Source organism: Sorex araneus, chromosome 2 (genome assembly GCF_027595985.1).
Source record: "Sorex araneus isolate mSorAra2 chromosome 2, mSorAra2.pri, whole genome shotgun sequence".
Taxonomy (NCBI): domain Eukaryota; kingdom Metazoa; phylum Chordata; class Mammalia; order Eulipotyphla; family Soricidae; genus Sorex; species Sorex araneus.
In genome coordinates, this window is record NC_073303.1 from 62810246 (window position 1) to 62837644 (window position 27399).

Consider the following 27399-nt stretch of genomic DNA (forward strand, 5'->3'; position numbering starts at 1 on the left):
TCAGGAGCAAAGCCACCAGGTAATTTGACAAATGTGTTCTCTGCGTCAGGATTTAAGACAAGCACAGAATGAAAAGACCTTGGTTATATAACCAGTCTATCAAGCATATAATTTCTTTCATCTACAAATTTATTTTACTTGGTTATCAGTCTTTTATTATGATCAAGTACAGTGAATATAATTATATTTATATCATTGTACATATTATCATACATGCATTATTAGCTGTGTTTAAGGAAAGCAGATGTGAATGGCCATATTAGGCTCTTAATAAATAGATATCAATGGATTGATGGGTGGATCCAATCTCAGAATCACTGGGTACATAGTTTGGAAATTCCTCTCCAGTTCTAGACATTCTTTGAGTTTTTTTCAAATTTATAAAAATCCTCTATAAAAACTGAGAATTATTGATTTATTGTGCATTCTGCCAAGTCGGTAAGAGCAGTTTTCCACTTGCTCCAGAATATGTCAACTTCATATGAAATCCAGTAAATGCTTTTATTCTGCCAAGTAGGCAATATTTTCCTTGAAATCCAGACTTACAATGGCAAAGTCATTAAAAATTCACCTTTCTGATGTTAAAAAATTAGTTGGCTTTGAATTCCACATACTAAATATTGGAAAAATAGAAGGTCACTTGATATTTGTCATGTAACAAATCTTACCTTGTTAAAGCTATACAAAAAGAATTCTGTAGTTGAATTTTCTCAATAAACACTTAGACAATTAAAGGTACAAATTATAATTAATAATTGTTGAGTTATTCTTTTGAATTCTATGTCAAAAACTCAACAGAGAGGGTACCCTGTTTCTTAAAAGTTTTCTTCATGAACCCTTTCAGTAAATATTGTTGATGAGTATTTTTTGTTGCCTGTATGTGTGGTTATATGTTTGAAATCAACTTAAGCAAAATTTTTAAAAATCACCTGTTTAGGGGCTGGAGCGATAGCACAGCGGGTAGGGCATTTGCCTTGCACATGGCTGACTCAGGTTCAATTCCCAGCATCCCATATGGTCCCCTGAGCACCGCCAGGAGTAATTCCTGAGTGCAGAGCCAGGAGTAACCCCTGTGCATCACCAGGTGTGACCCAAAAAGCAAAAAAAAAATCACCTGTTTATTCAGAATAAATTAATTGAAATATTCTACATAAAGACTTTAGTTATTAAAAGTGAAAAACTATCAATGATTTCTATTGACAGAACATACTTGACTAATGAGATAGAGAATTTCCAAAGTAACTATTTTAAATAATTTTTATAAACTAAGAAGATTTTCCTGGAAGAACTATACTGTCTTTTCACTAACATCTGCTCCTAAAATATCCTGGACAACATATGAACTGTGTTTCCGTGAACATTTTTTTTTATGTTCCAAGCACTACGGCATCCTATGTATTCATGAGCAGGAAATGTCACTACAAGGTCTGACACAGAGTTAAAACATATTCAGGAAAAGAGTAAGAAGTTAGGAACTGAAAAATATCATTCAAACACCCCCTGACATAATAAATGACAGTTGGGTTCAGTTGATAAAACACTTTACTTTAAAAAGCTGATATGGGAAGCATTTAACCTATGTATCCTTTCCTAATTAAAACTTAAGAAAGGAAAAGCTAACAGCAAGTCACTGAGGGAGAAACTAAGAAAACAGGAATTTCTTTTGGGTTCTATTGTAGTAATCTAGAAAATAAAAGGCTTACTAATTTAAACACAAGACTGAATCACCCACTGTATAAGAGCCAGGCCTTTGTCCAGCAGTACACTCTCATATCTTAAGAGGCAATTGTTTATCAAAGTGTATATTGAAGACTTTCATTTAATTGAGAGAAAAATAGACCTCGCCAGGTTAATTAAGAGTATAAGTAAATATGTGATATGACCTCTAATGGAACTCCCGGTTTTTTATTTTGTAGCTTTGCTTTTTTCATCTAGGACATTATGATTTTTTTTTTATTTCCTTCCTCTCTCTGAAGAAATATCATTTGAAGAGTTCAAATTTGATCTGAGTTAATTGTCTAGAAAGTTCCAGTACACACAGAGACACACACAGACACACTCTCTCTCTCTGTCTCTCTCTTTCTATCTTCCTAGCAATATATGGACTATAATAAGATTTTATTACCACACATTGTTCACGTCTGAATATTTTTCCTTCTTGAATTTTCTTATCTCATCCTCATTTTCCTACATCCCTCTTTATTGAAGATCATATATTTCTAGAGGCATAGTCCTGGTTTGTTATTTTATATACTTTTATAGATAGCATCAAATCCAAAATTAGTAAATATCACATATATGGCTGTGACTTAAACTCTTCATTAATTCACCTAGCCAAGTGTCTACTTGGCGTCTTCAATTAGGCCTCGCACTGGCATATAAAATTTTAATTTGAAACCTCATACTGGTCTTTAAAAAAAAAATAGCATATGCTAGTCTTCTTTGTCTTCCTTTTTAAGAGTTTTAGACCCTGTGGTTGAAAACATTGCTAATGTTTCCTGCATACAGCTTTCTTACCCCATACCATCTCAGTGTTTCTCTCCTGTCTCCCTGCTGAAGCAGCGTTGGTGGGATAGTGGTGAGCATAGCTGCCTTCCTCTCTCCCTGCTGTATGAAGCTCAGTTCTGTAGACAGGTTCCCAACTTCTATTGTCTTTGACCGTTTGTCATTCTCTTACTATGCTTCTCTATGTCACACACATGAAGTTCTTTATCTGCCACTCTCCTACTGGCTGGCTTCCATAGTTCCATCCAGTTCCTACCCTCCAGTCCATCCTGCCAGGAGCAATCCCTGAGGATCGAGCCATAAGTAAGCCCTAAGCACCACCAGAAGTGGCCCAAACACCCCTCCCCTAAAAAAATATGACTAATACAAAAAGACACCCCATAGACCTGGAGGAAATATTTTCCAACCACTTATCTGACAACAGATTAATACCCAAGATAGATTAGAAAACATAAAACTTAAGAGGAAAAAAATTACAACATATGAAGAAAATATAAACAGATACTTTCTTAAAGAAGACATATGGATCACCAATAGGCCTATGAGAAAACACTCCTCATTACCATTATTATCAAAGGGAAAATGCAAATCAAAACAATAATGAAATGTCAGTTCACATTGGTGAGATTGTTGCACATAAACAGAACAAAAGATATCAATGTTGTCATGGGTATGGGGGAAATTGACCTCTCATTCACTGCTATTGGAAATATCAACTGGTTCATCCTCTTTGAAAAACTATATGGACACTTCTCAACACCATTAGAATTGCACTTTCTGTCAATTCTACCTTTTAAAATCTATCCCAAGGATTAAAATACACTATTTTCAAAAGAAAATTCTCCTATGTTCACTAGAGCACTTATTCATAATATGCAGTATATCTGGAAACAACAGTAGTGCCCAAATAGTTGGCTGAATGAAGAAATTAGATATACTCACAATGGAATAATACTCAGCTTTAGAAGATATTAAATAATGCATGTTGCTCCTATATAGTTGGAGCTAGAGGATAGTATACTGAGTGAAGTCAGTCAGAAGAAGAGAAAAAGATAGAATGATCTCTTTTTATATGTGGAATATAAAGAAACTTGGAGAGAAATGGCCAAAGGCAATAGAAATTGAGAGTTGATGTACAAAATTGAATTTACTTGGAGGGTGAGGGTATATGGGAGAGATCCTTGGAACTCTGGTGGAGAAAAGCAAGAATTTTGATGGTGGGGGTGTTGTTGGAACAATGAAACAATGAATATATACAGTATCATTCATTGTACATGAATAAATGTATAATTAATGTGCATGGTACATGAATAAAAATGTTTTTTAAGCAGCTTTTGCCCCCAATCCTATGACTCTCACATACATGTTTATGTCTTTATAAAAATTTATTTTTGTTATTTATTCTGAGAATATCTTCATTGTCTGCTTAAGGTATCGCCCTCTATAGTTACTCACAATAATGTATCTCTGTGAGAGAGAAATATTATCATTATAAACTCCTGTTATATTTTGTGCCTAAAACAGTGTCTGGTATATAATAGGTAGGTTGGTAGAAAGATTCCTCTGATTAAAATTCTTGAAAGTTGCCCTTATTAGATCTCCTCCTTTCCATTATTCCTTCCGTGTCTGTTTTCCACAAGAAAACAAAATATTTTTAAAAATAAAAATATTATATCTTCTCTTTTCGCTAATTTAATTTTTGATGATTTTCCAGTATTCTCCAAATAAAGTCCAAATATATCATTTTCATTTTCTATGCAACTGTTTACATACAGGTGTCTTTCAATCCCTCGATCACTCTAGACCCTTACTGGAATTTTTTGCAGAGATACTATCTAATCTTTCTTTAAAATTTGTCTGAAAGTGTGTTATTTCTTCAGAGAGGCTATCCTGATTTTCTCTCAGTGTGAATTTTGTTCTTTTTCTTAGCCTTATATCTGTTCTTTTAAATTCACTCAGTAATTTTTCAATCGCTCCAATTATGCATTTATATGCTTTTAGTAGCCTAGTCCAATAGAATGTAGAATGAGAGTGTAGCAAGTAGATATGTCTGATTTTCTTTGGTATCCTTAATCCCTAATATCCATTGACTAAGAAAGTAAGCAGTAAATACCGTGTTAAAGTAAAAAAAAAAAAGAAGTATCAGGGACTAAGGAGATAGTACAGGAGTTAAGTTGTCTTCCTTGCTATTGAAGGAAGGATTATGGTTTTATCCCAGAACTACATGGTCCCCTGAAATCAAAGTCTTGAGCACGGCCAGGGTAGCTGCTAGCACATCAGCCTCGTGTGCTGGCATTCAACCATCTGTTTTTGTTACTCTAGAATTATGGATGTGGTTCCTGGGTTGCCTGAGCTCCATTTGGGATGTCCACACCAAAAAAATTAAAATAATAATAAGAAAAGACAGCATTAGAAACTCTTACATTAAGATTACTCTCTTAGGGGCTGAAGCCATAGCACAGTGGGTAGGGCGTTTGCCTTGCACGCGGCCAACCCAGATTCGAATCCAGCATCCCATATGGTTCCCTGAACACCGCCAGGAGTAACCACTGTGCATCGCCGGGTATGACCCAAAAAGCAAAAGAAAAAAAAAATACTCTCTTATAAATAAAAACTTCTAACCTTAAAGTTAGAAGCCTTTAAGCTTCTAACTAGCCTTAAAGTATAATTTGGGGGCTATTTTTTATATATGCATTGGTTTTTTTGTTTTTTTATTGTGGGAGTCATATCAGCAGTGTTAAGGGGATCAAACCTAGCACCTCACCACTGTAAGGCAAGTGCTCTCCTACTTGAGACACATCTCTAGTTTGCATTTAATTTTTTTTAATATCCTTTTGGTGTACCTTGAATGCAGTTGTTTATCATGATTCTCTTCTAGGAATTAGTGTCAACATCTTTAAACAAATAAGGTTTTATATCACTTAGAAAGGACTCAGGAAATGTTAGATATTAACTGTTGTACTTTGTCAGTCATTCACCCTGGGAGAAGACAGTAATCTAAGAGATCACCTGATTAGAGGAAAATTGACAAGAACCAGGGAGGAAAGAAGTTTGGGGTCAGATGGGCCTTTAGGACAATGAATACCTAATGACTTTTATTGAAATGCCTCGATATTTCAATATCCCCTGGCAGTCTACTTTTATCCTTTAACCTGGCCCTTGCAAATAATGTTTTGCGTTATTTCTGCTGCCTAATTTAGAACAAGCAGAGAAAACCAGGATGAGGATGCTGGGAAAAGTCATCCAGTGATGACTGAGTGACATCGAAGGAGCCCGGGCAGGAACAGCTCAAGAAGGAAGGGGACCCAAAAACATAACGTTTTCTCAAAGTTCTGGGAGAAAAATGCTTCCAGTGGGCCACATGTCAGTAGATAAGGGTGACGAATTGCCCCTTTGGAATGCTTTAGATACTAAAAACCTCAGGACATTCGCCTTCAGGGGACAAATGATTGGAATCGACCATCAGGGAAGTAAGGAATGATTGTAGGCTACTCATGCGGGGAGAATAGTAGGCCTGATTTACAACAGGGAATCATTCATGAGGCAGTGTGCTGTCTGGAGATAATTTCCACAGCCGTGCAGCTGATTGAAGTTTGTCTTATTTTTAGAATAATCAGCAATTCCGAACAACTGAAGGGTTAAAATTCTCCATTCAGTTTCTACTTCTAAAGAGAAAGTGTAAGCAGAAGAGGTATTGGCTTAAAGGGAGATGACTTTATAACCCACACACACACAAAATTGTGCGTGTCAATTGAAAGAGGAAGTGTTTGAACTGAGTGGAGGTTACAATCCACAAAGAAGTGTGAAGGGGGATGGACTGCACAAAGCACAGGAATGATTTAGCCAGGACTGAAAATAGGAACTTGGGGCCCCAGGGAAAGAATCTTGGATTCTTATTTCAGAATTGTTTCATTATGTCAGACATAAATGATTTTCAGTAATCTCAAAAATTTGGATTTTATTTTATTCACTATATCCACTATAAAACCAAGTTCCCCGAAGCTTTGCAGTCGCTCGATATTTTATAGGCCAGTTGTCCCTCTGGGAGAACCTGGCAAGCTACCCAGAGTTTCCTGCCCACATGGGAGAGCCTTACAAACTCCCCATGGTGTATTCATATGCCAAAATCAATAACAGTGATGGGTCTCATTCCCCTGACCCTGAAAGAGCCTCCAATGCAGCACCATTGGAAAGGTTGAGTAAAGAAAGTCTTCTAAAATCTCAGGGCTAGGATGAATGGAGACATTACTGAGACTACTTGAGAAATTGGACAATCAATGATATGATGATGATGATGATCCACTTAAAAGTAATGTTTTTAAAATAACAATAACTCATTTGTTATGGCTGCTAAGTAGTTATATAAAGTTCATGCAAACTTGAATGCTGTGTGTGAAGAGCTTTATTCTGGTTTCAGATATTAAATGAGTGTATTATTCATTTTTACTTATTTCATACAGGAAACAAATATTGGGTATTCAAGGACACGACTCTTCAACCTGGTTACCCTCATGACTTGATTTCTCTTGGAAGTGGGATTCCACCACACGGTATTGATTCGGCCATCTGGTGGGAGGACGTTGGGAAAACCTATTTCTTCAAGGGGGACAGGTCAGTACACTTGAGGAAATGGTAACACAATGTTTAGAAAAGTCAATTTATCAGTCTTTCGTAGACATGTGCTAATGAGACTCTGAAGAGGTAGCTATAAAATCTTAGACTTAACATCATCAAAAATGTTTTTAAGTATATCTTTAAATAACATCCATGGTAAATATTTTCTTAATATATCAAAATAATGTGATATTCTCATAAAGGAATGTCGATTGTATATGTCATGTCTCTTTTCCAGAGTTTACTATGCCTATAAAACCATGTTGGCAGCGTATGTATATACTGCTCTGCATTTTCTTTCACTTATTTGTTCAAAATATAATCATTTTGGCACAAACTTTTTATGATTTCAAATTAAAAGTTAAAAAATTTCCACTTTGCAGATCGTTCATTCTGTGTATTTTCAAGTAATTTTAGTTTGTGATGCTTCTTATTTAGATACCAGCAAATAGGTGCTATATGTTATTTGAATAATTCAAAAGAGTGTGAAGTACAAAAGTCATAAAGACTAAAAATGCAATTTTGAATATATGACATGTTAGGTAAAAATCCAACATAGAAATAATCACTGTATCACTGTCATCCCACTGTTCATCAAATTTACTAGAGCAGCTGCCAGTAATGTCTCCATTTGTCCCAGCCCTGAGATTTTAGCAGCCTCTCTTTACTCATCTTTCCCAATGATTGGAGGCTCTTTTAGGGTCAGGGGAATGAGACCTGTTATTGTTACTATTTTTGGCATATTGAATACACCAAGAGGAGCTTGCCAGGTTCTGCCATACGCGCAGGATACTCTCAGTAGCTTGCCAGGCTCTCAGAGAGGCATATATATATATATATATATATATATATACATATATATATACATATATATATATTTACATTCCCTCTATGATTTTATGTAAATTGGGTAGGGAGTGTCTTATGATTTCAAAGTAATCCAGGATAAGTACATTTTCAAATATTATCAGTTGCAGCCAAAGGATCAAATTACTTACTGTAATAAAGAAAACTTACATAAATGTATTTTTATAATATGTATTGTTATATATCATGACTTGGTTTTAAGTCTCTGGATGTTGGCCATTGGCGGGATTACACGGTGCCAGGGGCAGTCCTTAGTGTGACTGCCTAACTACTGGAAAATGGGAAATCTGGACGAAAGTGGCCCAGTCACGATACTAGCAGGCTTAAAGGTCTCAGCCCTGGGTCCCTCACACCTGGGTTCCTCTGCCGGTACCTTCATGTGTGAGGCTTGTCTGAATGAGTGGAGAAGGTCCTTGAGTATGGCTGTGGCTAGGCTCCAGAGGTCTTCGGCCTCAGGTGCTCTGCTCAGGGTGGAGAGGGAAGCTGAAACAGAAGAGAGCAATGCAGAGAGTCTCTTGCCCACGTGCCTAGCTGTCTTCCCCGGGGCCCCTCAGAGGGGGTGGGCTCCATCTTCCCTACCCACCCTGAGCAGAGCTCCCAGCAGCTGAAGACCTCCGGAGCCTAGCCACAGCCATGCTCAAGGCCCCTCTCCACACATTTGGATGAGCCTCACGCATGAAGGTACCAGCAGAGGAACCCAGGTGTGTGGGACCTGGGGCTTAGATCTCCAAGCCTGCTTGGATCGGGCCTGGGCTTCTTCTGCCCAGATTCCCCACTTTACAGTAGCTAGGCGGTCACATCCAGGGACTGCCCCCAGCGCCTTGTAATCCCACCAACGACCAACATCAAGAGACTTAAAACCAAGCTCCCAGAAGCAACATCTGATAGCCTAGTTCTTCCATTGGGAGAACATGGCAAGCTACCCAGAGTTTCCTGCCCACATGGGAGAGCCTTACAAACTCCCCATGGTGTATTCATATGCCAAAACCAGTAACAATACTGGGTCTCATTCCCCTGACCCTGGAAGAGCCTCCAATGCGGCATCATTGGGAAGGATGAGTAAAGAGAGACTTCTAAAATCTCAGGGCTAGAACCAATGGAGACGTTACTGAGACTGTTTGAGAAATTCAAGGATCAGCGGGATGATGATGAGGATGATGATATATCATGGCATAATTCTGCCACTTAACTGCCTATACAAGTAAATTTCTCACACACCTACATTAAACAACAGCTTTTAGTGTCTTATAAACTAGTATTGAGCTTGCCTCATAGCTTAATTTAATCCTATGAAGTGTTTCAAGCTTTAGGAGGACATATGTAATGATATAACCTTTGTCAGTTTTGCAATTTATGTACGTGTATTGCAGGGAATTTTGATTTTTAACATGAGTATTTTATGCATAAGATGTTATATCTAAATTTTCCCCATAGAAAGTAGTATAATTTTAAATATATTCTTTTTTGGCTATTTATTTTGCAGGGGGGGGTACTGGTATTCATGTCAGGCAGTGCTCAGGATCTCTTTCTGACTCTGTGATCAGGAGTGACCTTGGTACTGGTCAGGGTCATCAACAATTCCATATAAGGTACTGAGACATTGGGAATATAGGCAAGAGTGCCTCTGGACTCTAAATTTATTGTGTTTTATATATTAAATCTATGTGTTTTATATAGCAAGATATTCACAGCTTTCAATCCATCCTCATAGATCTACAGTTTTACTCATTTTTCTTACTAAATTCAAAACAAAATGATCCATTAGGTAAAAAATGCTGGTTAAAAAATATAACCTACTTAAAGCCACAAAAGAGGCTCAGTAAGTCTAGTGCAATATGAACGAAGGAATGAGGAAATTTCCACAGCGTAATGACCGGTAAATAAATCTGCAGATCTATAATATAGTCTTTAATACGTCAACCCACCAGTTTGTTAAAGTTTTATATCAGGAAGTTTTAATTTTCTGCATGAACACTTTCAAGATTATGTTCAGTATAGAGTTAACCCGCATCCCCCCACTGCTAAAAGAAGCAGTATCAAAAGTGTGAGGAAAGGCACTTCTATAGAACAGGACATGAAAGCTCAGCTTTCTTATGACAGTTTTAATTAGGCTTTTATAGATGATAATAAATGATGCCATTTCATTATCAGATAGTCTAGTTGTTTTATACTTGAATATATTATTTTTAAATTATCTCTAGCCTCAAAAATGTAGAACTAAGAGAAAATTTTCAATCCAAAAATTAAATATGGACTTATGTGAAACCAGTGAAGGTTAGATGCCAAGTTGCCAAGTTTATAATAAAGACTGCAGTAAATACAAAAGGAATTTTAATTGATTTTTCTTACTTGAGAGACTACGGGCAAAATATACTAAAATGTATGAAAATTACTTTAAGTTTCTGCTAAAATAATCAACTTTATTAGCCTTAGAAAGAAACAGTTCAATTTTCAGGTCTAATCTCATAAGATTTTGTGGGATATAGACTTTATAAAAGTAGATTAGTTCAAATATTAACTGGATAATGCAAAGGTTACATTTATCAGTATTTTACTTTGTTCTAAATGAAAGGTGAATAGAATAAAAGACAACCCATTAAATAGAAGAAAATATTTGTAGATTCTACTTCTGATTAAAAAATTGATGTCTAACATATATAAAGAATGACAACTCACAACTGACAAGAAGCTCAATTTAATTAGTCCTCCAAGAAATAAAAATAAGAACTAAAAACTAGGAAAGATATCAAAGTATTTATAAAAATACATCAATACTTTTTGGTTTTATATTAAATATGTAGTAGTTTTATAAATACTATATATACTATATATCTGTGATTGTTATTTTAATGTCTCATAAATGTTTTACTTACTTTTAGAAATATGCGGAAAGCATAATTGTTCTGACTTATTTCTTCCTATTTTTCCACTACTTTAAAACTTACATTACCAGTCTCTATTTCTCTAAGAGCAGAAAAATATATACTTTTATATCTACACACACTATATATAGTGTATATATATGTATATATATACATATACAGTGCAGGTATGAAATATTCAGTTGTTGTAAGTGATCCAGCAAATCATGTATTTAGTATTGCATATAGCAGTAGTATATAAAGTAGTGGAATGATGGCACTGTAGTGAACTAGAATGTGAAGCTGCTCTAGCAAATCATTCAAAATCAAAATTATTTCTACACGTTGCTAGACATACAAAGCATACCTTTAAATTAGTTTTGCTTCCAATATTGCCAGAGTGACAGCCCTGTATGTTGTCCTTGGTGACATTATGAATATGAACATCATTGCATTCCCAGTGGGTCTCATACTTGCTTAAGATATATGTGCTGAATCTAGCATAGCCCAAGTACTTTATTCAGAAGACGGGTTGAGCCATATACAAAATGACATATTCTATGTAACCGAGGGTCCCCCAACTCCCCAGGATCCTGCTCCAATGACACAGATTTGATGAAGGCAAATAACAGTAAAGAGTAAGTAAATGACCACAAAGTTGACAGTATAAATGCTATCGAGAAATAAAATATGTTGGTGTAGTGATACCAACATTTATGTGTATGTGGCTCGAACATTAGTGTGGAAGTTAGGAAAACCCCACTTGTGTTGGAGGCCCTGCGATTGGGATTTTGCATTTAGAAGATTTAACCACATGGTACTGTTCAAGTCCATGTGGTAAATGCTATAGTGGTATAGAAGTAATAATGGGAGAATATGAAAATTAGGGAAAAAGTCATCACGACTAATGCATATATTATTAGAGTAAGTTGCCAAGGAGGTCAGATGGGTAATGCTGGAACAGGAAACACGAGCTTCTCTTGATCCTGGCAAAGACTTTAAGGTTTATATGAAGTGCAATAAAACGGCACTGGAGGGTTTTGTTTTGTTATGTTTTGTTTTGTTTTGTTTTGTTTTGTTTTGCTTTGGCAGGGTTGGCGGAGGGGGGCGGGGGGCTGGGGGAGGGCAGCACGTCGGTGATGCACAGGAGTTACCCTGGGTTTGCACTCAGGAATTACTTAGGAATTACTCCTGGTGGTGATGGGGGGACCATATGGGATGCTGGGAATTGAGCCCAGGTTGGCCGCATGCAAGGCAACGTCCTACCCGCTATGCTACCACTCCAGCCCTCACTGGCGGGGGTGGGGGGTCTAAATGGGAGAGTGAACTGATCTGAGGTGTATTCACAAAATCCCTATGATATTTGTGTGAAGAATGGACCGCGTGGCTGAGAATAAGAAGAGTATAGGTGCCTGCTAGAGTATTTTCAGAGGAATGCCGTAGTAGCAGTGGACATGGAACGGAGGGAATGGATACAAGATATGTTTCTAATGTCTTCATGAAAGGTCTTTCTCTGCCTGGATTTCAGGCACGAGGAGAGCATCAAACTCAGAAACTTTCACATTTTTTCATCTAACTTGTTGAAGAGATGGTGCTGTTTCTGCAGACAGTCTAAAAAGTGAGGGAATAGGGAGGAAATAGATTAAGAAATTTATCAAAAGTCTGGAAATATAGTACAGCAGGGGACATCACTTTCCTTGATGCAGCAGAGTCAATATTGGGACATCCAGGGTAAAACTTCGACAGAGATATGAGTAAGCCATGAGCACTGTCTGATGTACACCTCCCAAAAGAGATGTTTATCAGTATTTCGATATAAATATATATAGGTATATTCATACACACATGTAAGAATGTCTAACACAGTTGAAAATTTGGGCTATTATTAACTGTTAATGCTATCCATATATTTAACCTGAAAGAATTATGCCTAATATGAGACATACAGAGAGAGAGAAGAGAGGTGCCTGCCATAGAGGCAGGCTGGGGTGGGAGGTGGCTTGAAGGGGTGGGAAGGAAACTGGGGACACTCGTGCTGGGAAAATACACTGGTAGAGAGGTGGGGGTTGGAACATTGTGTGACTGAAACGCAAACATGAACAATTTTGGAATGCTTTATCTTAGGTGATTCAATTTGAAAAATTCTTATGTTGGAAAAATATGCAGATAAATGTATATTTAAATTAAAATTTTGAAGACAATACAAAGCAGTAATTGTAAAGTGGCTATAATAGCATTTATGCTATAACAGTCCAGGAAAAGATGTACAAGTATAAATATTAGGGTATTTAAAGGGAAGGTTAAAATAACAGAATTATTGACTTAATTTCTTTGTATACTTTTCATTAAAAATAGTTTATTCTAAGTTTTAGATATTTGCAAGCATAGAAGTTACATCTGTTGTTTTTTTCTTCATACATTGACACTTATATGTAATATTATAGTTTATTTTATATTGAGTTAAATTTGGTTTACAAAACTGTAAATGTTTCTATGCTCTGAGCATGCAATGGTACTACACCACTCCCACCCAAAAATGTCAATATCCCTTTATCATGGTCCATTGGGCACATTCAGCCCAGCCAATTGGGCATTGTCTGCTCACCTGCTTTATGTCTTTATAACACATCAGTGAGGACATCCAGTATGTGTCTCCTCCTGACTTGCTAAACTTAGCATGACACATTCTCATATTGCCCATATTGTAGGGAAAGAAAGATGTTGTCATGTCCTATAGCTACGCTTACCTGGGAGGTTGGCTACTTGCATTTATTGCAAGTTCTGTTTTAACTAGCAATGCGATTATCATAGGTTGGCATCTATCCAGATTATTTTTTTCTGTACTTTGAATAGATGCCTTGGAGTAGAATTTTTAGATGACATGAATTTCTATTTTTTAAGAATTTGCATACTTTTTCCATATAAGTTGTACTCATTTATATCCAAAATAATAAGTAAAGATGACTTTTTTGTTACATCTCCAGCTGCCATTGTTTCTGGCCTTTTTGATACATCATACCATTGTACTGATGTGAGAAGATAGCTTGTTTTGAACCTTCCTGATCATCACTGACCCTAAGCAATGTTCCGTGTGCTTGTTGGTCACCGATGGCCTGTGGTCTTTGATGATGCATCTGTTCAGCCATTATCCCCATTTTTTGAAGTATATAAATCTTAGCATATTAGTTTTTGAGAAATATGGTGTGTGAATCCCTTCAGTGGAATGACTTTTCATTTTAATGATAGTTTCTTTTTCAGTGAATCCTCTCTTCAGCTTTGTATAATTCCAAATTTTGATGCTTTTCTAACTCTTATTTAGTATTCTGTTGTGATCTGAAAAGATGATTAATATTATTTCAGTCTTCTGACTTTATTGAAACTTGCTTTTTTTCCCCCGTTCTAAAATCAACCCTTGGGAATATTTATCTGCTAGAGAAAAATGTGTATTAATTGTGGGGGTGGGAGGGAAGTTAAAGAGAAGAGTAATGTCTCTTAGGCCAGCTCTTCCAACTCTTCGCTTAAGTTTCTTTTTTTCTTATTAAAAAAAGACTGTCTTTTGTTAATCATGTGTTTTGTTATAACTTAACAGAAACATGTAGTCTCAACTTGGAAGAAGTGTAAAAAGGGGATTAAGATACTTGTCTGGTTTAGGGCCAACCTTGGTTTGATCCCCCACACTGCTTTAGATCTCTCAGCTCCACGAAGAAATGACCCTTGAGAACAGAGCCAGGAGTAGGGCCAGAGCAAAGTCAGGTATGTCCCTAAGTTCCTCCCTCCCCAATGAACTGACAAACACACACACACACACACACAATCACACTATCACACACATCTATACATACATTGGAGACACATGAATTAATCTCAGATTTCCTTTTGTCTTATTTTTCATTTTTATTATTGAATCATCATGAGATACGATTACAAGTGTTCATGTTTGAGTTTCAATCGTGCAATGATCAAACACCCATCCCTCCACCAACACACATTCTTCACCACAAATGTCTCCTCTATACCCCCTTTCCAACCCTCCCCCTGTCTCCATGGCAGACAATCCCCCCCTACTCTCTCTCAACTTTTGGGCATTATGAGGTTTACCTTTCTTGTTGTAATTCCGTTCAAGTATCTTGGAGTATCTCATTTAAATATACTATTCCTGTTGTGGTTTTTTTTTACAGAGTAATGTAAAAGTATGATGAGTAATAATATTATTTGAAAACTTTTATCTTTTATTGATTTGCATCTTGAACAAATATAAACATGCTAAATTAAAATGATTTTATTTCAAATCATAATTTATTTTGAAGCATTGATTCACAGTGCTTCTCAGGAGTCAGCACTTGAACTCATGATACTATAGTTGAGGGGATTAACATAATAAAATAATAACATACAAGGTTTATTTACAATAAATTTTATCCTTTGCCAATCACCCTCTGCAAAAAAAAAAAAAAACCACTTTTCATGATAAAGAAATTTAAAACCTCAAAAGTGGTTTATTTGGAAAAAAAATTAAATGCATATGTTAATATACTTTTCAATGAATCTATAAACTTATGTCTAGAGAGGATAGAAAACAGTGGAATGAATTTTTGTTCATATTCAAATATGCTCAAATGGTAGAAATTTAAATTCAAACATTTATTTATGAATAAACATAAGCACCTTTTAAGTCATTCTGAATGCAGGTAGATGGCGTTAATCACATTGAGTTGACTGCATATATTCTGAAGTTGACATACTACAGAGAACCTGAGGATGCAGACTTAGGCAAAGTTTCTCACAGATTTCAAAATGATTCCAATTTTGGTTTGACTTATTTTCCAGAAAGAAAGGGGAAATGCCTTAATTCTGACATTCATATTAGAATTGTTTCTACAAGCTCTTTTTTTTCACTTCAGTTTTTTTTTTAATTGAATCACCGTGTATATTTCCCACCACAAATGTCCCTATGTCCCTATTTTCCCTCCTGCCACCACCAGTGTGCCTCTATTAGAGGCAGGCAGTTTTCCTTTCTCTCTCTCTCTCTCTCTCTCTCTCTTTCTCTCTCTCTCTCTCCCTCTCTCCCTCTCTCTCTCTTTCTCTCTCTCTCTTTCTCTCTCTTTCTCTCTCTCTCTTTCTCTCTCTCTTTCCCTCTCTGTCTCTCTGTCTCTGTCTCTCTCTCCCTCTCTCTCTCTATCTCTCTCTCTCTATCTCTCTCTCTCTCACACACACACACACACACCTTTTTGGCCATTATGGTTTGCAATACAGGTAACTGAGAGTTTATCATGTTTGTTCCACTACCTACTTTCATCATGCAGTTCTTCCAACTAACATCGACATAGTGGTGTTATCCCAAATTCTCTATCCCAACTACCTTCTCCCCCAGCAACTGAGGCAGACTTCCAACCATGAAACAATCCTTCTGGCCCTTGTTTCTACTGTCCTTGGGTATTAGTCCCATACTATATTATTGTTGTTGTTTTATATCCCCCAAATTAATGCAATAATTCTATGCCTGTCCCTCTTCTTCTGATTATGATACTCTCCATGACCATCTATTTATAAGTGAAATTGATGACTTCATTTTTACCTGGTGGCTATGTAGTATTTCACATGTATATGTGCCATAGTTTAATACAATTCACATTACATTAATTTTAGTTTTAATGCAATGTTTATGCACTTGTTATACATATAGATGCTCAAGAAAATTTGTGAGTGTATAGATCTATGAGTAAATAGAAGAAAGAATGATAATCAAGCACTAAGTATGAAGAGTTTAAGTGAAATCATTAGGAGAGTAAGAATGACTAGTGGAAAATAGGATTGTATGCCAGTTTCAAGAGAAACACTAGCAGTGACATGGCAGAAAATCATTCTAATGTATGAATGAGAGTTCATCTGCATCCAGTTCTTTAGTGTACAACAATGAAAAATGTGACAAAAATTATTTTACCATACTGTGGTGTCTAACTTTCTTTTAATTAACTAAACTAAGTGGCTATATGTACTGTAATTGATGTTAGATTATAATTTTACAGAAAATTGTAAAATGTGATATGAAAACTGATGAATTTAAATAAACTAAGCTAAAGCAGCATGTGTACATTAATTAATTTGTAAATACTCAGCACTACATAAAGGCTAGGTATTACTACATGAACATCACTATTATTATCACTGTACACAGTAATCTTGGAGTTGGGACTGAGCCACACTCAGTGGTACCCAGGACTTACTACAGGTGGAGATCACTACTGATGGTGCTCAGGTGACCTTATGTGTGGGGATGATTCCATGTAAGGCATGAGCCTTACCTGATGTATTATTTCTCCAGTCCACATAGAGTAATCCATCATAGGCCAACATACAGGTGTTCTCCCATTGTCCTCAAAATTTTTAATTATTCCAGACATTTATATTACCAACATTGAAGCCAGAGCAATAGTATATCAGGTAAGGCTCTTTCCTTACTGGTTTGATCCCTAGCATCTGCAATGGTCCTCTGAGCACTGACAGCAGTTATTCCTTGAGCACATAGTCAGGGATCTGAGCATCACCAGGTGTGGCACTAAAACCAAAGAAAAATAGACAAATAAATTATCAACTTTGTTAATTTCACTTTCCACTGGCCTTTCATATATGATATCCAGAGCTAGATCCCAGAACAAACCAATAAATAAATGTATCTCACTTAAAATTTTACCTCATCTCAAAGTGCCATCAATTTTAAGATTCATTGTTACTACTATCTACTATTAAGGGAAATACCATGCCAAGCCAATTTTGATATTTCAATTATAAGGTACATGCGGAATTGTGTTTTGTTTTTGAGTAACACCCCGTGGGGTTACTCCTGGCTCTGGGCTCGGGGATTATTCCTGATATTGCTGAGGGACCGTATATAGTGTTGGGGCAGAATAAGCCCAGCCACATGCAAGACACATGACATAATCCTGTACTATCCCTGAAACCTGATTTTAAGATATAAAATGGGAAAGGAGTGTTTGGAACACATGGGATAAAGAATCTGACTGTTTCCCTGTGAGAGATCCCTTTGAATGGTAAAAAAGAAACCACTTTTATGACTCTTATAAGCCCATTGAAATATTGACTTGAGAAGAGATCTTGGGAATTTGAGTGTGATCTACCACACTCATCTTAGAATGCCTTATGAGAAAGGGTGTTCAGGTGGTAGGGGGAGACAGTAGATCAACAAACTGTGAAAGAAAATGAACTTTTAAGTGAAAGAGTAATAATTCTACTAATAACTCTCCCTGTTTAGCAGCTTCAGGAAGGAAACTCCATCGTTGTTATATTCAGTGCTTCTCTATCAAGATTTTCCTGATGCCTTGATAGATATGACTTTGCTTTACTCTTTGAATAAAATCTACCTGTCAAGATTTTCTCTATTTATGTAAACATTAAAAAGGAAACATTTTTCTTTCTTACGTCTTTATTGAGTGAAGTCCCACGGAACCCAGGTAATGCGGAACTTTGTGATTTTGGACTCTGGGCTCAACGGGACCCGGGAGCAGAGTTTCTCTGCCTGCTTCCCCCAATCGCAGATGACCCAGGGATCACACCCTTAAGCCACCTCCTGCCAGCACCAGATAATCTCCTCATTGGTCACTCTCCAGACCTCACAGCTGCTTCTCCAGGAAGGGAGCATAAAATGAGGCCCCCATAACCATGCCACCACACTCCACACCAGGGGTGCCCCGGTGGGGGGGCAGGCGAGAGCCCTCTCCTCCTTAAGAGACCCAGCCTTGGCAACCAACCTCCACTACCCCTCCACCGCCATGCTGCAGGCCACTTTCCACATACTCTGGCTGAGCATTACACATGAATGAACATATTCCTGGACTGCACAGCCCCCAAAGCGCCTGTGGGACACATCATCATAAAGAGAAATGTATATATAGTATATATACATTTGTGTATAAATGTGTATATATAAATGTATAATATATATTTTGTATATATACATTTATATATAAATGTATATATGTGTGTATGTATTATGTGTGTATATGTATATATATACATATATATATATATATACACCTTTCGGAGAGCCCAGTGAGCTACTGAGAGTATCCTGTCTGCACGGAAGAGCCTGGCAAGCTCCCTGTGTTGTATTTGATATGCCAAATACAGTAACAATAACAGGTCTCATTCCCCTGACCCTGAAAAGATTCTCCAATATTTGGGAAAAATGAGTAAAGAGAGGCTGCTAAAATCTCAGGGATGGGATGAATGGAAATGTTACTGGCACTGGCTCGAGTACATCAATGAACAATGGGATGACAGTGATACAGTGACAGTGATGTAAACATTAAAATGGAGGACATGCTAATTTTCCGTGTGTTACTTGAATAATCTTTCTATGAATCTATAAGGCTAACTGTTCTGTTTAAGACTCCACAACTCTGCAGGTCAAAGATTCTACACGGATCTAGAACATGAAAATATCTAGAAAGCAATGAAAAAGACAAAAATTCTTTATTTTTCTTATTTCATTTAAACTATTTCACCCCAAATTAATGTATCAAGTGTGCCAAAATTATGTCAGTGAGGCATTAACTTAAGCAGACAACATGATATGTTTAGTGGTGGCAGAAGATATAGAACAGTTGGCAAATTTGTGATCATGGTATAATTGGTTGAGACTTTTGAAAGAGACAGAGCTAGCTATAAAAGCATATGACACTCGTTATCCTCCAAGAATTTTCCTCGCTCACATGAGAGCACTGATGACTCTCTCACTGGGTTAGTTGAGATGTGGAGCATTGTATGTTCTCTGACACAGGAACTGCCATTGGGCATTGCCATTGATTTCACCCATCTTTGTCAATCCATTTCAACACCTCCTTCATATGCTGATTGAATTCACAAAATTCATAGTGAGTATTCAATATTCCAAAATAATAAAGGTTCATGTTTCATTTCCTGAGATCTGATGGCTCTGTGAAAGTAGTCCAAGGACTGCCTTGTGAAGCGAGCGGGGCCTGACTTTCTGACACATGGAGAAATTTGCTTTTAGCTGTTTTACCGTCTTTGTGGCAAGTATTCCAGGCAAAGCGTACACTCATATGCCAATTGCCCAACTGACAATTCCACTTTGATATTAAGCATCCGAATTTAAAATTCTTAAATCAAATTTTGGATTGCTCTCTCAACCCTCCCGTCCTTTTTCCTTATATCTCTTAAGTGGCATTTATCTTCCAGATTTTCAGACCCAGGAGCTTCCTTCTCTCACAGCTTATATTGTATTGCTCTGCCAGCCCTTTGGGGATTTCCTTCAAAATATAGTCCAGGTCAGCGCTAGAGTTTTTACTCTAGTCCGTGGATTATTGCAATAACATCCTAACGGTATCTCTGCTTCTAACATTACCTCTTTAAATCTGTTTAACCTTCAGAAGCCAATATGTTCCTTTTAAAACAAACTTCTGGACCTTTTGTTCAAAAATCTGTGTTGACTTCACATATCTCCTAGAGGGAAATCAAAGACTATTTTTAATAGTGTAAAGGTCAGTTTAATCTTAGTTTCGTGTGCCCATTCATTGTCCTGTAATAAATTTCAAGTTCAAGACTAGTCCTCCTTGCATCCTTGGAGACCCTCAAGGAATCTAAGCTTGAATTTGACATGGAACTCTTCAATAACGAGGTCTTCCACCTAGAATATTCTTTTCCTAGGGAGAGTATGTTGCTTCTCGGTCACTTTTTTCTGTTCTCTGTTCAATTTTTGGTGTATCAGAGAGGACTCCTCTGTCCAATGATTTATAGCAACTTCTCAATATTTCTAGGAAACTTGATCTTTGTTTTCTTGAAAAATCTTGCCAACATGTAAATGGTACAAATATAAAGAGTATATATTTATTGCTAAATTGACATACTTCCTATAACCCCACAGAATCAATTCTTTAAGATTGATGAAGGCTCACCATATTCATTATTTTTAAATTTTTATATCTGACACCTAAAATAATGCCAAGAAACATAGTAAGTACTTAATAAATATTTGTTAAATTAACGAATGGAAAAATTAATCTAAAATCTACTCAATGTTATTTCCAAGTGCTCTACCTAAGAAAGTATCTTTTAAAATTTTGTAAACAGAGTGAATAGTATAGGGGTAAGGTGTTTGCCATGCATGCGACTGTTCTGGCTTTCATCCCTCATTCCCCAAACGGTCCCCTGAGCACTTCCAGAGAAGCCTCTGAGCAGAGAGCCAAGAGGAAGCCTTGAACACTGCTGGGTGTAACTCAACCCGACTATTCAATGAAAGGGGAAAAAAAACATTATTATTAGTGTATCAATTTAAGTCATTTAAATTAATTTTAAGTTAAAGTAAACTAATTTTAATTAATGAGAAGTAAAGTCATGTAAGCTTATGATTTATACAAAGATTGGTGATACCTTTTGAATTATAAATAATTTCAGTCAGCACACCATAATTAGATCGTATGGAGAAGCTTGCCTAGGTCTACTGCTGGCTGTGTGCTCAGGGATCATTCCTGGTGTCGTTCAGAGAGAACCAAATGAGATGTTGAGGATGAAGTATAGTTTGTGTACATACAAGCCAAACATCATACCAACCCTAATATATCCTTGGCCTCTTTATTTGGTAGTATGTTAAAATTAATTTTAGAAGACTGAAGACTATAAAATAACATCTTAAAAACATATTCCATAATAGAAGCACAATAAATATTTTGTGCCTACTGTCTTAGTATCACTGTATCACTGTCATCCTGTTGTTCATCAATTTACTCAAGCGGGTGCCAGTAATGTCTCCATTTGCCCCAGCCCTGAGATTTTAGCAGCCTCTCCTTACTTTTTCCTCCCAACGATTGGAGGCTCTTTTCAGGGTCAGGGGAATGAGACCTGTTATTTTGACTGTATTTGGCATATCAGATGCACCACTTTCTGTAAATCATGAACAGACTATTATATTTACATGCCAATAAACATATCATAAGGATTAAATGTTAGCTCTTATTGTTTATCTGCATAATTTTCTGCCTTATGCATGTCGCTACTGTCATTCTTTCTAGGTATTGGAGGTATAGTGAAGAAATGAAGACCATGGACCCTGGCTATCCCAAACCCATCACAGTCTGGAAGGGCATCCCTGAATCCCCACAGGGAGCCTTTGTACACAAAGAAAACGGTATGTAACCTACCCTCTATGTACTTTATGAATCCATTACTTACTTCTATAGAATAGTTTGACTATGTTAAATCATCAGAAAATGTCACATACATTTTATAACATTACATTGTTATAATCTTTTCTACCTAGATTTGGATTTAATATGCTCCAGCTGTTTTTTTTACTGAACTTATATTAGTATAGGAGGAAAAAGCAAAAATATATATTTTAAAATGGAGAACACTATTTTAAGTAACCCTACAATATTTCTACTAAAATCTCTGTAAAGATAATAATAACAAACTTACACAAAACCAGATCTGTCACATTGAAAGATATGTGTCAACCAGGGTACAAGGACAACCAATACATATTAAAAAATATGACATTTTATGTACCCTGTTGATTCAGAATGTCAGGAAATAGAAAAGGCTTCATCTGAGTACAATCAGGGTAGATTAGCTGCATGATTTCTCAGAAACAAGTCAGCAAACTACTTAGGTACTTTGATCTCTCACTCTCTTAGACTTTGAAATTAAGCCAGATCTTAAATACAGTATTACCCAAGGGATAGATAGCCCATACTCTCCTAAATAATAGCATGTGCAAAGTCTGCAATTCCTTCTGTTAGTTTATTAAATGTTTGAAATCCAGAGATTAATAAATAACAATAATAATTTAAAATAATAGTTGTGCATAATATTATAGAACAAAGGGAAGATAAATTATTCTGAAAGAGAAAAAATGTTCCTCACCAAATTATTTTTATGGACACCAGAACAAAATATGCTATTAAGTCCTCAATAGTATGAAAAGTCTAGATGATATAAATATAGTAAGAATAAATAAGCATCACTTGACATAACAAAATTAAAAGTATCCAGAGAAAGGGAAAAAATTCTTTGAACAGGGGAAAAAGAAATGATCAATACCATCACTGAAAACTGTGTTTAACCATCATATGTTATCAGAATTTCAGAAAACTACAATGAGTATAAACTTGAAGGAATGACACCAAGGAGGAATAACTTCAGAAAAATATCATAAAACACAAACTTTTCTCTGATTTTGCTAAAAATGATGTGTTTAATTTCCTATAAGTAAAAATCTGTAGCCAGAATAATGATCAAAGGCAATTTGAATTCTATTCATAGCAACTTGCAAGAATTATATTTTTATTTTGCTAGAAAATTATAATTTTATACAGTATGATTTTAACTATAGTTTTTATTTAAGAATATATCTTTATAGCAATTATATTTCTGTTGACCTTAGAATTAAAAGGGCTTGTTTAGAGATAATATGTAAACAGCAAAATCAGAAAACCATACAAGAGGAAAGATCAAGATGAAACTATGTGCGGGGTGGAGTGATAGTGCAGTGGGCAGGACACTTGTCTTGCAAGCATCAACCCAGGGTAGATCCCCAAAGTCACACATAGTCCGCCAAAGCCACCAGGAGTAATCCCTGATTTCAGAGCCATATGTAAGCACCATGGCCCAGAATAAAGTGAAGCAAAATAAAATATCTGTCTGATGTTAAAATGAAATAAATAAAGGGAAAAAATATGGGAGATAGTAAAATCACATAACAGTGTGAACAAAAACTCAAGAAACTGCACCAAAAAGATAGTGCAGTGGGTCAGTTCCTTGCCTTGCATGCAGCATACCTGGTTCAATCCCTGTCTGTGGTCCCCTGTACTCAGTCAAGGAATGAACCCTGAGCACCAAGTCATGAGTAAACCCTGAGTACTGCTAAGTATGGAACAAAACCACTCACCCCCTTCAAAAGCAAACAAAAATAAACAACAGAACTCAAGAAGTAATAAAGTGACAGAGGAAATAGACAAAGAAATGATAAAGAATGTGGAAGTGAGTGATTACGTGGAAGCTATGAAACTGAGATCACTTCTGAGGATTTAGCTATTATCAAGGAAGAAACAAAGTGGAGAGGGGGTGGGAGATTGCCTGGACTCTTGCTAACAGATATTCTCATGGCCCAGATAGGACCAATTCTAGCAAACCTTCAGAGAAATCTTCGCACTGCTCTATATGGCTAGATAACTCTATTAAAACTATCACAATTTACACAAAAATATATGTGAAGAGATGGATCCAATATCTACACAACAGTCTAGCAATAAATTTAATAACAGGTCTTCTTTCCTCATATTTATTAATTTAAAAAGTGTTTTAATAAAAACACTTCAACAACTTGTTTCAAAGCTGTTTAAATTATACATTATCTTAGTTCCTTAGCATTTTAACAGATTTTCATTTTCCCTGTTTCTATTTACAAGATTACTCCTTTATGAAATTTTATTGTTTCTCTGAAAATAATCAATAGAATTACAAAAAGAAGCTTCGTGCTGTCCCCAGTCATGATTTTCAAAAATGCATAATATCTATACAGTGTAAATCAGTTAAATTGCATTATAAAATATGTATCCTGAACTCTAGATGTGACATATAGTTTATAAATAGGACATTAAAATTTTTAAATATAATATTCAATTGTATTATTTTAATGTTATGATTATATAACAAAGTTTTTATTTTTTAAAAATCCATTACTCAGTTTTATATCTTGCATCAAATAAGACTAAGAATACCAAGATTCTTTTTTTCCATAAATATTTACCCTAGGGTATAAATTTTTAATGGCAGTAACATTGTAAAATTCAATAGATATTAGTTGCTAAAATTTATTTTATCCTGCTCTATTACTCAAAAACTCTTCTCCTTGAAGTCTTTGTGACAATGAAACATTAGTTTCCCCAAATCCTTGATCTGTAATACTATTATCAACCCGTTTTTAGTATCTTGATCTAAATAGCCTTCAAATAATAAATTTCATACTTTTTGTTATTAACTCAAATTTCATGCCCTGGTTTTTTAAATTCATTTTACACATTTTCCAAAATTTTATTTTTCAATAAAAGAAAGCAAACCCAAATCATTAAGTTGAAAAAAAAACCTTTCGTATATATTTTTGACTCAAATTTGCACTAATAATCTTTACACATACTATTTCACAATGAGAAATCAGTTAACAGAGAACTGCAATTTTTCTACTCTTCCACTAATGTGGGATTCCTTTGTTGGAATCTTATGTTGTGGGTTTTTTGTTTTCTTTTGTTTTTTGTCTCAAGGCAGAAATCAGTATTTAGATTTTAACAGCTGCTTTGGATATTAAGGTGGAGTCTACCTTCATAATGCCCATTAATGTGGCTTTGTCCATCATGATCAATATAGTACATTTATTGAATGCCTACTATGTGTCAGTTGTTTCTTAAATTCATTATCTAAATTAATCATTAAACACAAATACATCTTTGATTCACTATAATCAACTATGAAGAAACCAATTTAAGGTAGCACTGCACTGCACTGTCGTCCCATTGTTCATCGATTTGCTCAAGCACCAGTAATGTCTCTATTGTGAGACTTATTGTTTTAGGTAGTTTAAAAAGTTTATCCATGATCTTAAACACTGTAAAAGTGGTAACATTATTAAAATTTTAAACTACTATACATGTCCTAACTACTACAAACACGGAGGCAAAGTTCCTATCTTTTTCTAGGTCATATCACTAAAAGAATTAACAAGCTACCACGCCTGTAAGTTTTTCATTTATTCTTATAAAGAGCCAAGTTTTCTGATTGCTGCTCGCCTGGGCTACCATCCTACTGGTTTTCCCTGTAATACCTGTAATATTAATTTAAACATGTTCTTATTTTCCTTTTTCTTTTAACTTCTGAAAATAAGGACAATGATCCAAATGAGTTGTGGCAAATGCAGGACAGAGTGTAATTATTTCTCCTTTGTGCAGTTGATCAGTTTCTTTGTGTAACAACAAGATGTGTTGTTGGCTTTTACTGGGGGAGAAATGGTCTCTTATGTTATGCTCGAGGTCTTGGGGAGAGGGGTGGCCCTCCCAGTGATTCTTTTTGTTTTTGGATTTTTGAGGGGTCACACCTGGCGATGCACAGGGGTTACTCCTGGCTTTACAATCAGGAATTACTCCTGGCAGTGCTCAGGGGACCATATGGGATGCCAGGGATCGAACCTGGGCCGGCCAAGTGTAAGACAAACGCCCTACTCGCTGTGCTATATCACTCCAGCCCCTATGCCTAGTGATTCTTGGGCAACTGGGTCAGCCTGAAAATACAGTATTACTCTGGCCCTGTGGTCACAGGCCTTACCCAGACCAGCTATATGCAATGCATGGACCCTAACTCCTTTACTATGTCTCTAGCCCAACAGCATGAGTTTCTAGTGCCTACTCTTATTTTAGCAATCATCAATGGATTCCCCACATCCTTCAAATTATTTGTGTTATTACTCTCATACCTACTCCAAAGTTTCCTATTTTTCTCACCTTAGAAAATCTAATTTTAAGGTTAATTCCAGATTCTATTTTAACTCTTGCATGATGTGTTGCTGGTTATAATGCCATTCACAGTCTATTAGTTGATTTGTTGTTTTAATTTTTAACACCCACTTTCAATTTTTCTTAAAATCTGCAAGTATGATTCAAACATCTATTTTCACAACGTTTAGTTTTTGCATTCACATTTTTAAAACAGTGATTATCTTCTTTCCAATTAAGCATGTAAAAGTGGAGTAAGTACGTGCTGCATTCCAGGAGCATCTACAATGTGAGAGCAGAACAGCTACATCCCACTACGTTTTAGGACTATGCAATAGGGCAATCGCCAGTAATAATCAGCAGAATATGATAGAGAAAGTCACCAAATAATATATTAAAGCTTCACTGATCCATCAGAGTTACTTAAAAACAAATCATAAAATTTGGATACGAATTCATCTGAAGTTGCTGTTCTTAATAAGCACAACCCCCTGCAGAAATGTAATGTAAAAGCTACTCTTAAGAGGGAAAAATATGAATATGTAAACATTTCTCCAACTGACAGTTCATAATGGGATAAAAGACTAAATTATTGAATGGGATAAAGTGTGTTGGATCAAAGTTTAACAGATTTATATGTCCAATACGTATTCCACTTATTTTCAGTGCTTTAATGATCAGACTCCTACTGATTAGACTCTATTTCCAACAAGTAAACAGTTCTGCGTCTGTCTATGAAGAGTATTACTATAAAATTTGGTCAGCAGATCTAACAAACATAAAAATAGAAACATCAGATTTTTATATAACACCCAGTTGGTTTCTAGTAATTAGCCTTGACTAAGTATCAAAGATGAGGACAGTTCCAGCTGCTGATTTCTAGTTTATAAACATAAGAAGTGCGTTCACCTGTTTTTGAAGGTCTGCTTAATTCTAGATCAGTGCCATTATTCAACTATTATCATCTAGTATACTGTTATTTGGCAGTCCTCAGCATTTCTTCATCCAAGCTTATTGAGTAATTACATTGGATTTCA

At 36.0% G+C, this 27399-nt stretch overlaps 1 protein-coding gene across 1 annotated transcript in view; it reads left to right on the top strand.

Annotated features, from left to right (window-relative positions):
• MMP16 (matrix metallopeptidase 16) overlaps positions 1-27399 on the top strand; it is a 302754-nt gene that overhangs the window by 264228 nt on the left and 11127 nt on the right. The window contains exons 8-9 of the mRNA XM_004602360.2: positions 6966-7116; positions 21893-22008. Coding sequence (XP_004602417.1) covers positions 6966-7116; positions 21893-22008 — 267 coding nt within the window. The remainder of the gene's footprint in view (positions 1-6965; positions 7117-21892; positions 22009-27399) is intronic.